This window comes from Hyperolius riggenbachi, chromosome 3 (genome assembly GCF_040937935.1).
Source record: "Hyperolius riggenbachi isolate aHypRig1 chromosome 3, aHypRig1.pri, whole genome shotgun sequence".
NCBI classification, from domain to species: domain Eukaryota; kingdom Metazoa; phylum Chordata; class Amphibia; order Anura; family Hyperoliidae; genus Hyperolius; species Hyperolius riggenbachi.
In genome coordinates this window covers 250,884,843-250,898,812 of record NC_090648.1, presented here as the reverse complement: position 1 = coordinate 250,898,812, position 13,970 = coordinate 250,884,843, and the positions used below count along the sequence as shown (strand labels likewise).

Below are 13,970 nucleotides of genomic sequence, written 5' to 3'. Positions count from 1 at the left end.
TTCTGATAATTGAAAACCTGACAACTTGTGTAAAAGAATGAACAGCAGGATTACAGTATCATGTCTTGCATTTGCAGGTGCATGTGAATAAACTGGATATGTTTAAGAACATGCCTGAACTTCTTTGCCATGTAACAACAGACTGCCGGACACAGATCCATGCATGTCGCCATCCAACGGTAATTACATTTCATGTGCCACCATTGGATCAAATCTCCTTATTCAGTGTGCTGTATCCCTTGACAATTCCTTTTTTTTCCTCTTAAGTAAGAATGAAGAATTTCTGCGTGGTAACAGACTGCCTTGTGGAATGTTTTCTGGGGATGGAGTCCCACTGAAAATCATCAGCATTAAACCTTCAACCATGTGGTTTGGTGAGAGGACGAGGAAGACCAGTGTGATTTCCCGGTATGTGTCACTATGTAAGGACTTCTTTCCGTTCAAGTTCAGCTTACTAGTAGATACACATCTTTACAAGTAGAGGAATGCAATTACACGAGAGGCAAAACTGTACCCAATCGAGTCTGAGGACGGGACCATGGCAGAAAAGGTTTACTTACCTGTATGACTTCAGAGTCTTCCACCTGGACCATGCCATGTACCTCTCGGCCAATGGATGTCAGATTTAGTCTTCTGTAAGAAGCAGGCATGTTAAGGTAAATGGAGGAGCTGCATAAAAAGAAATTAACTCTTTAGGGACAGGATGCAAGCTGGCTGAATCTCTGTCATAATCTGGGGCAGTGGTATGGAGCAAGTATGTTTGCCCACACTGGAGGCAAGTATCAAAGCCTAGCCAGGGCTACTTGGGTTTAGGGGATATGTTGTTAAGATTTATTTGACTAAGGGCTGGGACTTATAGGCATCGCTTTCCGTGACGTTGCAAGTGGAACCACCCCCATAGGGTACACTGCTGCAGCACTTTGCCAGTTGACAGATATTAAAAAGCACTGCCAGTGGGTCCCAGCCTTTAGTCTGCTGTCTTGTATTATTTACAGACTAATATGTTCAAGTTTTCTTCCTAATCTAAAAAGCCACACTCCAAACTAAATGTTAATGGTATTTCAAATTGTCTTTCACATGCCAGATTGTAATGTCTAAGTGCCTTCCAGTATCCAAGCCCTCCTGCCACTCCTGCACTGATGCCTTACTGGGGTCTGAAGCCCATGCATTTTTTTATGTATTTCTTGAATTCTATGAGACATGAAATAGTCTGACTTTGAGACACACACACACACACACACACACACACACACACACACACACACACACACACACACACACACACACACACACACACACACACACACACACACACACACACACACACACACACACACACACACACACACACACACACACACACACACACACACACACACACACACACACACACACACACACACACACACACACACACACACACACACACTATATTCCAGCATGTTGGTACTACTTCCTAAGTGAGCCAGGCGGTTGAGGTATCCAGGTAGAAGCAAAGAAGATCCTGTTGGTGACGTTGGTGCACAGATGTGTCTGCGTCTGTCTCTAGGGAGTAGGCCGAGTTTTGTGTATGTATATAGCTTAAAACTACTTTAAGACTTTTTTGCCACTCCATGGTGCTGATCCTTATTTAATTTCTATGTTCTGAGGCTGTTGGCACATAATTACATTTTTTTGATGCGTCTAACTTGCATTTTTTTTTCTCTGGATGCAATTTTTTTTTTTTTTTTTGTACACAGAACTTAACTTTAATACAAGTCCTTTTTATTCCTTAAAGGACAACCGAGGTGACATGATGAGATAGACATGTGTATGTACAGTGCCCAGCACACAAATAACTAGGCTGTGTTCATTCTTTTTCTTTCTCTGCCTGAAAGAGTTAAACATCAGGTATGCAAGTGACAGTTTCTTTCCGGGTCGGACTGGGTCAGATTATAGCATAACCATCACTGATAAATAATAAAAGCCATAATACTTTCCTGTCAGTAAATTGCTTCTGAGAGCAGGAAAGCGAGAAAAAGGGTCAGTAATTCATAGATTTGAGCTCTAGACATACTGCAATGAAGGTGTCATTGAGCAGAGACAATGAAACAGTAAAAACTTTAAAACTAGATTTAAATATAAAATAAAACGGAGGGATATCTAAAAAAAAGTCATTTTTAGGAGAAGGAGGATAGATGCAATTGTTTTTCATCAGTTTATTTTCATCTCGGATGTCCTTTAAAAGTGACCCTGTATTGGAAGGGATATGGAAGCTGTCTTATTTCATTTTAAACAATGGATATTACGTCAATGTCTTGTTCTTAATCCTCCACCTCCAATGCTGGGAAAACCTGATGAAGTGTTTTTTTGGCAGATTTACTGGTCGATCGATTTTCTAATCGATTTTCATTCAGTTCTATGAGAAAAACAATCAAAATCAGATCAGACCTGTCAGAAATTATCTATCGAACGATCGATCTGCCAAAAAAACTCATGATGTATTCCCAGCATAATACTTTATGCAAGCTTGCTTCAGGCATGCTATTCAAACACTACTGAAAGCAAAAGCCTGGCACCTGGTATTGTCTAAAAGAAAATAAATATGGTAGCCTCTATACGTCTTACTAATGGGTGGAGTGGCTGGAGCCTCTTTTTGAGTTGACCTGCTTCTGTGTGGCTACCTCAGTGTGCCTGCATGAGGAAGACAGCAGGAAGCCAAAAGTAGGTGGAAGTGGGATTACCTCTCCTGCTCGTCACCTGAGTTTTCACTGTATGTTTCTAAGATTTTTACTTCTGACTGGAGTGAAGCTGTACATTTTATGAAGTCATTGGTCACCATATTGCTTTTCTTTTCACCTTTAGAATCGGGGACAGTTCATATCGAGCATGCTTTTCTTTCCACTCCTCGTATAGTGAGGTAAGTTCTGCTGCTGAATGAAATACTTTTTCACTCTTTCACATTAGTTTTAATTCATGTCTGCTGCTAAGTCTATCGGCTGTTCAGTTGTGCTCCTTAAAACTAATCATCATCATTGCAATTAACTGAATCCAAGTTTTCTTAATTTTACATAGATTAAAGATTTTCTCGGTTACCTGCAACCAAACAATGCCTATCCAAATGTGATTCCTGTTGGAAGAACAGTAGCATATGTTGAGGAAATGTGAGTAACAGCTACTTTTGCTTTATGAAAAATGATGGATTGTTAGTGAGACACAATACAGGCAACTAGCTCTACCTGCTTAAAAACAAGAAGAGAATCGAGAGCCCAATATGGTGCAGTATTGTCAGGTAAAATGAAGAGTTCAATACAATTTTATGTATGTATATATATTATATATATATATATATATATATATATATATATATATATATATATATATATATATATATATATATATATATACACTCAGAGGCACTCAAACTTATTGCTTGACCCACTGAGTTGTGCTCCCATTTTTGCCTGAGGAAGCGGGGTCACGCCCGCGAAACGCGTTGCATTTGTGGAGTTGAATAAATTACTTGACAATTCTATTTTATTGAGACTCAAGTGAGTTTTCTTTTTTTGTAAGAGGGAGGTGAGTCCACCTTAACATCCCCCTCTCCTTTTAAGCGGTTTTTAAAACGTTTTACTCTACTCTGGCGCCTCTGTATACCGAGTTTTTGCTGAACTAGCTCTACCTGTACAGGCAGAGCTAGTTGCAGCAGTGCTCTGCGTCTGTGCTGTGTATGCGGTGATCCACCTATGTATTTCATAGTATCCATAAACTTTGATGCCTCCAAATACTCCCTTCCCTCCAAACTTAGTGGTCCTCTGCATTTGCTCGGGTTTTCAAAAGCTGTTCAGAGTGCGTCTAGAATGATGCTGCATGATGCATCCCCTCCTGTACAGCTTCCACTGACTTTCTCCTGTGTGGCTTGAGAACAATGTGTTAGTCCTTCTATGGTCGTGTTCCTAGGGAAGCTAGAGGAGGTGAACACGTGACTTCTCCTTCCGGAGTTTATCAAAAGTCCAGAGAGGTGGTCCTCTGACCCATTCACTCGAATTTTATGGATGGAGTAGCTGGGATCAGAAGGCATATGAAATAATGTGTACAATGTTTTGAGGGAAGTTACAGAATGTAATGAAATCAGTTGTGTAATGATGAGCAAATTGATTCCAGCCATGCAAGTCCCATTGTTTTTGACTGGACTTGAACAATAAATCTAACATCTGGTATGCTTCAGTTCTGTTCTTTTAATACTGTTAATAAAAAATATTTGTGAAATGGGACACCCATCACTCAACCTCGATGTGTATGGCACAGGATGCAAGGAGTGCTAAAAGAATTTGTACACTGATGGAGGCAACAAAAATCAGGCAAAAAGTGAAAATTGCGTTTTATGGCAAAATTGGGAAACCATCTGATGCTTAAATGGACACACCCTGTTGTCCCCTTCCCACTCTGCTCAAGGAAGAAGCCCTTGACCAGGTTGCATTTTCAAGGCCAGTCACTACAGTCTTCCACAAAGCTATGCTAAGGAATACATTATCATCCATAGCTGCCCAGGTTGAGTCTTCCTGCTTATAGCTGTATCACTGCAACCTGTAATATTTGCCTGCATATCCATCCAACAGCTCTCTTAGGATAAGACTTGTCCTAGTGGCCTGCATCAGACTCTGAACACTCCATGTACACATGTAGTTGTGTTCTGCATGAGAGGCATAACATTTGTTCTGCATTGTATACGTTAGTAGAAAATGTTCGTCATTACATAAACGAAAACAGATTAACATTTTCTTTTTTTCAAGCATTTGAAGAGTATTACGAGCTGTAAAATGTTAGCAACAAAATATGGAACAACATTTAATGAGTCACATTTTCTTACAGCCTGAAGCCCCTTTGCAGATCTTACTCAGACAGCTGTGAAATGAAGTATAAGCCTTTGGGCTGTCTGAAGCGCACAAGGAATATGAATTCGTTGGAAGAAGGTGAGAAGGTTTGCATCCTAAGCCGTATGATGTTTGTTTGTGGTCTTATGTAACCAAAGAGATTGAATTACAAACAGGGGCGTAACTAGAAACCACTGGGCCCCCCTGCGAAACTTTGGACACACACTACATACACACAGCCAGCCTCCGCAGCGGCAGACATGACATTTGGCCTCATTTATCACCCTTTCTGCAGGAGATTGCAGAAGAAAGAAGACTCGTAGCAGGCAGCCCACAACGGATTACCTCGCCATGCAGGTCTAGTATCCTGAGGAGGCGGGGAGGGGGGCTGATAAGGAAGCATACAGAGCTTGACGAGAAGTATGCCTCCAGGTCCTAGTGCCCGCCTCCGCACCAGACAGGAAAAGCCTGCTCCCAATTTGTGTCATACTCGTCCGCTTGCTTGTTAATGCTGGTGGGCGGGTGGTGGGCCCCAGAGCTGCGGGCCCCCTCTCCCCTCGCCCCCCCCCCCCCCGCATCCCTTGCAGGGGCGGTAGGTACGCCAGTGATTACAAAACCTGCAGTGAACCAGCATGCCAGATGCAGCTACAGAGCATATTGTCTTTTTCCTTCAACTGGGTGCAGGGGAAATTAAAGTCAGTAGCAGGGCTTTAGCTATGCCTGGTCTTCTACTAATAATCCAATAGTGTTAGCGCTCAAACGGTATCCTTGGGTTATGGATCCAATACTGTTTCTGAATCCTTCCAATCACTCACAATATCTCTTCATGCAGTTAACCCTCAAGCGAGGCATACATAAAAAATGAAAGAAAAGGAACAGCACATAGTATAATAGCGTTGGATGCTCTATGCACCCTCCACCTTCCCGTGCAGCACACCTCAGTCCAGTGTAGCACTAGCACATGCTGAAGTTATAAAATGCGCTCACCAGATGTAGTAGCTGCTTAATCACAAACAGCAATAAGAGCCTGTTTCATATATCCACTCGATCAAACACCTTCTGCTCCGGCTGCAGTAGCTTCCGATTCTTAGGGTCGCCTTCAATCTCATATACAGAGAAACAACAAAACCTAGTGCAGTATCTCATACAGTATTGGATCCACAACCCCAGGATACCGTTTGAGCGCTAACACTATTGGATTATTAGTAGGTGACTTTGTTGCTGTGTTGCAAACTGGTAGATAGAGGTTGGAGAACATATTTAGCAGGAGGAGCGCAACATCTGTGGATAAAATGCCTGGTCTTCATTTGTTCACTATGCTATGCAGACGTAATGGGATGAGACTTCTGTTGATTTCTATGAAGCTTTAATATGTCTTTTCATGGTACTCTTAGGGTTGGTTCAAATGAATGTTTTCGGGGAAGTAAACATCATTTAAGTGCTTTCCACTCAAGGAAATGGACAGCTGCTGGCACGATCGTTTCTCGGTGAACACCATGATCGATTGTATCGTTTTGTCATCTCGTTTTTACTTGAGTGCTACATGTAGCATCCGGGTTAAAGTGGATCCGAGATGAACTTTTACTCATTGCATAATTGTGTTCCTTTCCTATTGTTTATAGGGCATTCCTCAAGCCATATCATTTTTTGTTTTAATACTCTAATTCACTATAAACTGAACAAGCCTCACAGCTTTTCAGAGAGCCTTGGCAGTAGCAAGGGCTTATGGGAGCTCAGTCTGGGCAGGAGGAGGAGGAGGTATTACTAGCCAGAGATTTCAGAGGGAGGAGGAGGGGGGATTAGGTTTTTTTTCAGAGGCTGAGTGCTGGTGTAATATTTACAAACAACATGGCTGCTGTCATTGTATCACAGGAAGAAATAATCCTATTCTATTGAAGCGGTTTTCAGCTAGATTTGCTGTGTAAACTATCTAAACTTTAGATAAGATATATAGACAAGTTACTTGTTATAGTTAGTTTTTCATCTCGAATCTGCTTTAAGACAATTGCAGCACTTCCATGACCCCCCTAGGGGGCCAAACCGCACCACAAAAATCAAACAACTGGAAGCAATGCCGTAAGTTTCCAAATTATTTTCTGCGCACCAGCAAAGCATTTGATTTGAGACGCCAGTCTGAAACAGCCCTAACTGATCAGAGAGAAAAGCCAGGTTATAGACCTGGAGACTAATTGACGAGGGGTGGTGGACCTAAATGTCACTTCCTGCTTGGCCGTCTGCCAGACTGGGATTACTGCGTACCCACCAATCTGCAGTATGAAACCGGCCTAAAGATAGCTGTGCATAAATGAATGCCCGCAAACCTCAATGAACTGAGGTCATGTTACAAAAAAAAGAGTGGGCCAACAGTGGTCCACATCGATGTGGGAGACTCCAGAAAATGAGTACTATTAAAGTTGGTTCTACAATCTACTGGGTTAACATAATTGCCCCACTTTGTGGTAGGCTGCATCACCTTATTCTGGATATAATGAGAATGTTGTGAATATTTACATTTTATCATTAAGAGCAATGCCAAGGAACAAGGATGGCTTGTAGGTTTGTAAATTCAGATATCCTTTGAAGTAAAGTGAAGTCTCCATTAGCGAGCAGCCGGGTAATCAAAAATCGGACAGTATTTTACATTTGTTGATGTTCACTAACTTAAGTTCTCTGCCATCCGAGACTGAACTGTATATTATCTGTTTTCTTTATCTTTTTTTTTTTTTTTTTTCACAGATGAAGACGGTACTGAAGACTTATTTGATGATTATCCATTAACTGATTTGAAGCAAAAGATTTTCAGGGATGATAAGTGGAAGTTAGATAACAAACACTCTGCTGTTAGCTGTGAAGTGAGTACGTCTGTGGAGAACATCATTGTTGCCAAGCCATTTCCCACTGCCACCCTGGTAAACTTTATGGAATGTGAAGAATCCAATGGAGAAGATGAGGAAGAGGAGGAGGAAGCTGATAGCTCAGCATCAGTTCCCCAACATAATGCTACTGAAGATGCCCAGTGTACCCTAGCAATGGCTGATTTAGCTAAACCAAGGAATCCTAATAACAGCTGTAAGGATGGATCTACCTGTGCGGCAGAACATGTGCCAAAGTGGAGCACGTTCTTCTTATCTCAGTCTGTACTAGGCGACGATCCCTTAGATAAGGAAAGCAGTGTGGCAACCTCTGGGGATGAGAAGAATTCACAGTCCCCCAGACTTTTCAGTGATTCTGATGATGATTCTACTCATATATCCTCCATGAATTCCTCCCAGTCTACCCACATCTCTGAGCAGGGTAGCCAGGGATGGGACAGCCAGTCTGATACAGTGCTGCTCTCCTCACAAGAAAGGAAGGCAGCTGAAATGCCAACTTTGATTAGATCTTATAATGCTTCAGCAAATGTCTCATCTGGAGATACTAAAACAGAAAAAGCACAAAGCAATATGAATTCAAACCCTACTCAGGACTCGGTGCACATAAATGTTAAAGGATGTAAAGAGACTGCAGAAAAAGAGGACCAAACAAAGAATCCGTGTAAAAAAGACTCTCAGAACTCCTCAGACTTTGAGATTCCTTCATCACCTGGTGCTGAGATTCCACATCCAACCAAACTACAGTACCTCTATCAACGACTGGCTACAGGCGATGCCATTACCCCACCTCAAAACCAGTGCTAGGAGAATTGCATTACCTGTAGAACAGGTTTCCAATATAATTTAAGGAGCACCTGAAATGAAAGGAATATGGAGGCTGCTATTCTTACTTAGCTTTACTAAGTAATGGCAGCCAGGGACTAGTGATAAATTGTAATACGGTGATGAAAGGTAGCACACCATAATCCTATCATGTCAGAATCTTCTTAGCTTAGAGGGCATTTTCAGGAAGAAGTGACTTTTTTTTTTGTCTTACATGCTGAGTCCCTCCCCAGCCTTCAGTGGCTCTGTTTTGCTGCTGGACATTCTGGCTGGCATTGTGAAATGACCAATAGTAGAGCAATACTCTATGATAGTATCAATGTATTTTCAGTTTCATTGGAAACTACATATATGATGGTAGAAAGTGGAAAAGTTGGATATACTTACAGCACAATTCTGCCGTATTGTCTTTTTTTTCCCTTACATTACCATTTTTTTTCTTGTATTCTGAATGAAATAATACCATAATATTTTATTAAGGTGGTAATCATGTTTACATTTACTATGTTTTCTTTACTTTTTAGTCTCTCCCCCCCCCCCCCCCCCTTTATTATTTAAATATACGTAAGGCACTGCAGAATATGTTGGTGCTAAATAATATGCCACTATACAGATATTAAAATGGCAGGTTACTTGTGCAATTGCATGCATTCCAGGCTTCCATTAATATGAAGTGCAAAAGTGAGCTCTGTAGAAACAAAAAATGACAAGTGCAGCCTATCAGTTTTGAAGTGAGATGAATATTGTGGCTGCCATATTTATTTCTATGAGCTGCCTGACAACCCTGCTGATCTTTGTGGCATCAGCACTGCCTAAATCGCACACGCCTGAAATAAGCGTGCAAGCTAGTGCAGTCAGACTTCAGTCAGAAACATCTGACTGGTATGCTTGTTCAGGGTCTATGGCTATCAGTAAGTATTAGAGGCAGAGGATCACAAAGGCAGCCAGGCAATCTGCATTGCATAGATATGGCAGCCTCCATGTCCCTCTCTGTTCAAGTGTGTTTTTAAATGTAAATCACGTTTTAAAACCTAAATGACTTGTATTATCTATTTATTTTTATCCATAGGAAATCCTTCACGTTTTTGGTATTTAAGTTTATCATTCTAAGGGCTGGTTCAGACGGACGTTTGCAGATCGTTTACTGCCAGCGTTCGGGGCTTGGCGTTAAACGCTCCCATTCAAGTGAATGGGAGCGTTTGTACCAAGCTTTTACGCGCGTTTGCACAAACGCGGCGTTCGGGTCCCGATTTTCACTGGCGTTAAAGGAGCACCTGGAAGCTACATGTTGCTTCCAGGGGCGGTTAACCGCGACGGGTAATGTCCCTCTAGGGGAAGAAAAAACGCGACCGCATCCGAACGCAATGCGAACGCTGCTGAAAGCCTGAACGCATCACGAACGCAATGCCAACGAACACAACGCCTCCAAACGTCCGTCTGAACCAGCCCTTAGTATTATTTAAAAGTAAATGACAGCTAAGTATTTATTGCATTACCACCTCTGTCAGGTTTGTAATGCTGTCTGTTAGAGGAATTTGCATCCTTTGCCAGTGACATCCCAGACTTACTTTAGAACCCTGGGTGTCACTAAAAACTGAGAGGAAGGACAGTAGTAAAACTCTACCACTTTGCAAATCTTACTCTTTTCTGCTCTTTCCAAAGCTACATTTGCTGGACTTGGAGCTTTACCTTATAAATATTTAATTTAGGCTGTAGCTATTTTGTTCAATTTGCAAAGCATTCCAATTAGTCACTAAATGCCTGGTGGTATCTTTTCCATGTCACGCTTGAGTATTCCCATTCTTGCCCAGACATTAGTGCAGCTCTATGTTCATGTACCTAGCCAATGCTTTATGACCTTTGCTGGGGGTGCAATGTGAAGTGTTCATGATTGTTTGCATGCAGGGACACAAGGTTTCATGCAGAAATGGCCGCATCTTGTCTAATTAAAGCCCCCTCAGCCAGCACTCATTGCTTATCACTGTCCCGGGGCCAATAAGGCTGGATTCACACTGTGCGCATTGTATAAGCAAGCATTCCTTATGAGTTTGAATTGCAATGGAGACTGGACATGGACATTAATACAAAGCCTGCATGCAGCGAGTTAGAATAATGCAATAGGTTACAACGCACTACTGTGAACAGGCCCCTAGAATTGTATGGGCAGTGAGTTTACATGGAGAATTATTCTGCAACACAACTGATGCAGTGTGAAAGGGCCCGAAATATGCACATTGGGTGCAATCTGGCCTGCCTGAGACCTGCTTCTACCATTACCTGACCAGGCTTATCTCATCTCAACATCATTTGTCTGACCATTCTGAGCTGATCTCATCCAACCTGAAATTCTTACCATGACTCTGCTGCCTGCCCTGACCTCAGCCAGATTGACTGAGTGCACTGTGCCTACCCTGACCTGTCTCTGCACTTTTGTCTCAGTGACCAACAGTACCTGCTCCACATTGCAGCATTGTCTGTTCTCTTGTCACTAGTGGGGCAATCCCAGGGGGTTGTGACATGGTAAACTAATTGAGAGAATAGCAGTCTGTTACCCACTAGGAGTGGTGGCCTAAAGGCACGTACACACACCTGATTCCTTCAAACGACGGGTCGTCAGACCTGCTCGCGGGGCGGCCGTTCTGACGACCGTATCCTCGTGTGTACAATCTGTCAGCAGGCTGATCAGGCTGGTTTTGACCGATCCGGTGGATCTATACTTAACCCCTCTATCCCGCCTTCAGCAAGTTTATTTGGAATTCCAAATCCGAACAGAGGAGCTCATGCCTACTAAGCAATACAATGCTCTTTTCCCAGCTATATTTAGATTTGGAAATGTGTTTAAAGGATACAGGTGGGAAAAAAATGTTCAGTCACCTGGGGCTTCTTCCAGCCCCTAGAAGTGTTTTAAATCCCACACTGTAGTTCAGCTCCAAGCCAGGCCTCCGCTCTTTCCTCTGGAAGATTGCTGCTGGCTCAGGATCGTCTGCGTATGCAAGCCCCTCGTGATCATGCTCCTGTTGCTGAGAGTGCTCGGTGCAGTTCAGAGAAAATTGAACTGCGTTAGTACAGAGCACTCCCAGTGATGGGAGAGCCATTATGAGAGATGTGCCAACACATGCCCAGAAGATCTCAGCTGCGTGTCGTGATCTTCTGGAGGGGAGAGTGGACACCTGGCTTGGAGCGGAACTATGGTTTGGGACCTAACAGACTGATAGGGGCTGGAAGAAGCCCCAGGTGAATAAACTTTTTATTCCCGGATGAATTCTTTAAAAAATGAATTACAGGTATTTCCTAAAATGATTTTGATGACTAATATTCAAAATGCAGAAGATGTGCAAACTACAAAAAATAACTGCATTGCTTTGGAATTGTAATTTTTCACATCTTGTTAATTAGCTCTACTATTTTCTAGGCCTAGTTATGCCTTTGCTATAAATTATTTGTGAGAAACTGTGAGACATGACAAAACCTGAACAGCTGTGTACTTTTTGGATGGAAACGCTGTTCCCCACTCACCCTGCCGTTTTCAGCTCTATTCCCAAGTATCTGGTATACATCTGACATGAAATCATTCTGTTGGTGCTAGTAATCTCAAGTGTCTTAAAGCGGAATATAACCCTGCATTTCAACTTTGCTCTAAAACATTATTTACAGTATATTATATGCAACCAGCATTTTTTTTTTTTACTAGACCAGCATTGGAAGGGTTACACAGGGCTTTAACGTTCCTGGAGATTTCTGCAGACGCATCCGAAGCTGAAATAGATACATTTTGTTTACATAAATGTAACTAAGTGTTGAATGTGACTCACTCTCTCTGACTGAGAAGGAGCTTGGAGGACAGCCAAAGAGTGTGTAACATTTATCAATAGATACATTCAACTAAATAGAATGTAGCAATCTGAACTTCTGCATATCTCTCCACGGAACTTTAAACCTCTGTGTTTAACCCTTCCAATGCTGGTCTAGTAAAAAAAAAAAATGCTTTTTGCATATAATATGCTGTAAATAATATTTTAGAGCAAAGTTGAAATGCAGGGTTATATTCCGCTTTAAAGCAGGAGGGACAGCCATACTAACCAATGAAAAAAAAACACATAAGTACATAAATACTTGTTCTACTTACATAACATATGTATCGTACTGTCCACATTTTGATTTTAGTGAATTTTTTTTATATTAAATAAATATGGCATTTGCTTCTCCTCAGCAATAAACCAAGTAGAGCCAGGGTGACTGAGATAAGGTTTATTACTGAAGAATCGTTTCTAATTATATTGGAGTTCTTGCAATGCAGGCTAGATAATAAACACAAAGCAGTGGGTAAATTGAATTTGATTTTATGATTTTATGGCTGACAACACATACATTTATTAGAAATGACTTCTACTGAATTCTGTTACAAATGTTTTAATTCATAAAATTGAAGATACAACTACAGCAGCTTTCTAATTTGTGTTTGGCTGTTTATAAATTTCTGTAGTTCTGAAATTTAGTAGTAGTAGTAATAAGCTGAAAAACTAGTTTGAGATTACAACTCTTCCATCCTATTTACAGCAAGATTTTTGTTGTGTATGTCATGCCAGTCTTGGCAAAAAATGATGCAAATTATCACAGACAATAAGACAGCACTGTGCATGATGCAGTAAGTGCTGACCGGAAGAGGATCCTGGGGGCTTTTAGGCAAACTACAGGGGGCAGCAAGGAGAATGGGGGGAGCGGTGAGCATAAGGAGGTGATAGTATATGCCTGCTCTACCTCCTCCCCCCCCCCTCCCGTTTCTCCAGACTTTTTGAGCTCTGGTGCCCTTTAACCCCCTTGCCGTTATGATTCTTTCCAGATTTTAGGGTCTGAAAGAGGTGCAATTTTTTTTCCACTCTTTTAAACCCTAAAACCTGAAAAAAAAAATCATTCTGGCAGGGAGATCTGCAGCAGAACAAAAATGTTTACCTTTCTGGGCTCCAGCGCTGCAGTCTTCACTTTGACCACAAGATGGCGCTAATATACATATAAATGAACTATATTTCTCTAAAATAGAGAAGTTCGTTTTAAATATTAGCCCTGATGATGTCACGCCGCCACCGCCGTTCCGATTGGCCGCCGATTCCCCGGAAGAAAAGCGGGGGACATGGGGATCCCGGCCGCCAGTGAAAGACCCCACACTGCCGGGGAGAGAGGCTGTAGTCCTGCTGTGTGAATCGCGCGCGGGACTCCACAAATCAAGGTAAAATGCTGCACTGCCTACCCCGACCTGAGCTCGGGATCACCGCTAGCAGCTTCTTTTTTCTACCCCGAGCTCAGGTCGGGAATACCGCCATGGGGGTTAAAGGGTTACTTAAGTGAAAAAAAAAATTGTACTTAACTGGGGCTTTTTGCAGCCATGCTGTGACCCTCTAGTCCAGGGGTCCCCAAACTTTTTTCT

The 13,970-nt window shown here is 42.1% G+C and overlaps 1 protein-coding gene across 3 annotated transcripts in view; it reads left to right on the top strand.

The window, feature by feature from the left end:
• Positions 1-9,584, top strand: part of DCLRE1C (DNA cross-link repair 1C) — a 32,907-nt gene extending 23,323 nt beyond the window's left edge. For all 3 annotated transcript variants that reach the window (XM_068276158.1, XM_068276159.1, XM_068276160.1), the window contains 6 exons: positions 78-179; positions 272-408; positions 2,845-2,899; positions 3,055-3,143; positions 4,852-4,952; positions 7,590-9,584. In XM_068276158.1, coding sequence (XP_068132259.1) covers positions 78-179; positions 272-408; positions 2,845-2,899; positions 3,055-3,143; positions 4,852-4,952; positions 7,590-8,530 — 1,425 coding nt within the window. In that variant the 3' untranslated portion in view covers positions 8,531-9,584. The remainder of the gene's footprint in view (positions 1-77; positions 180-271; positions 409-2,844; positions 2,900-3,054; positions 3,144-4,851; positions 4,953-7,589) is intronic.
• The last annotated feature ends 4,386 nt before the right edge of the window (positions 9,585-13,970 follow it).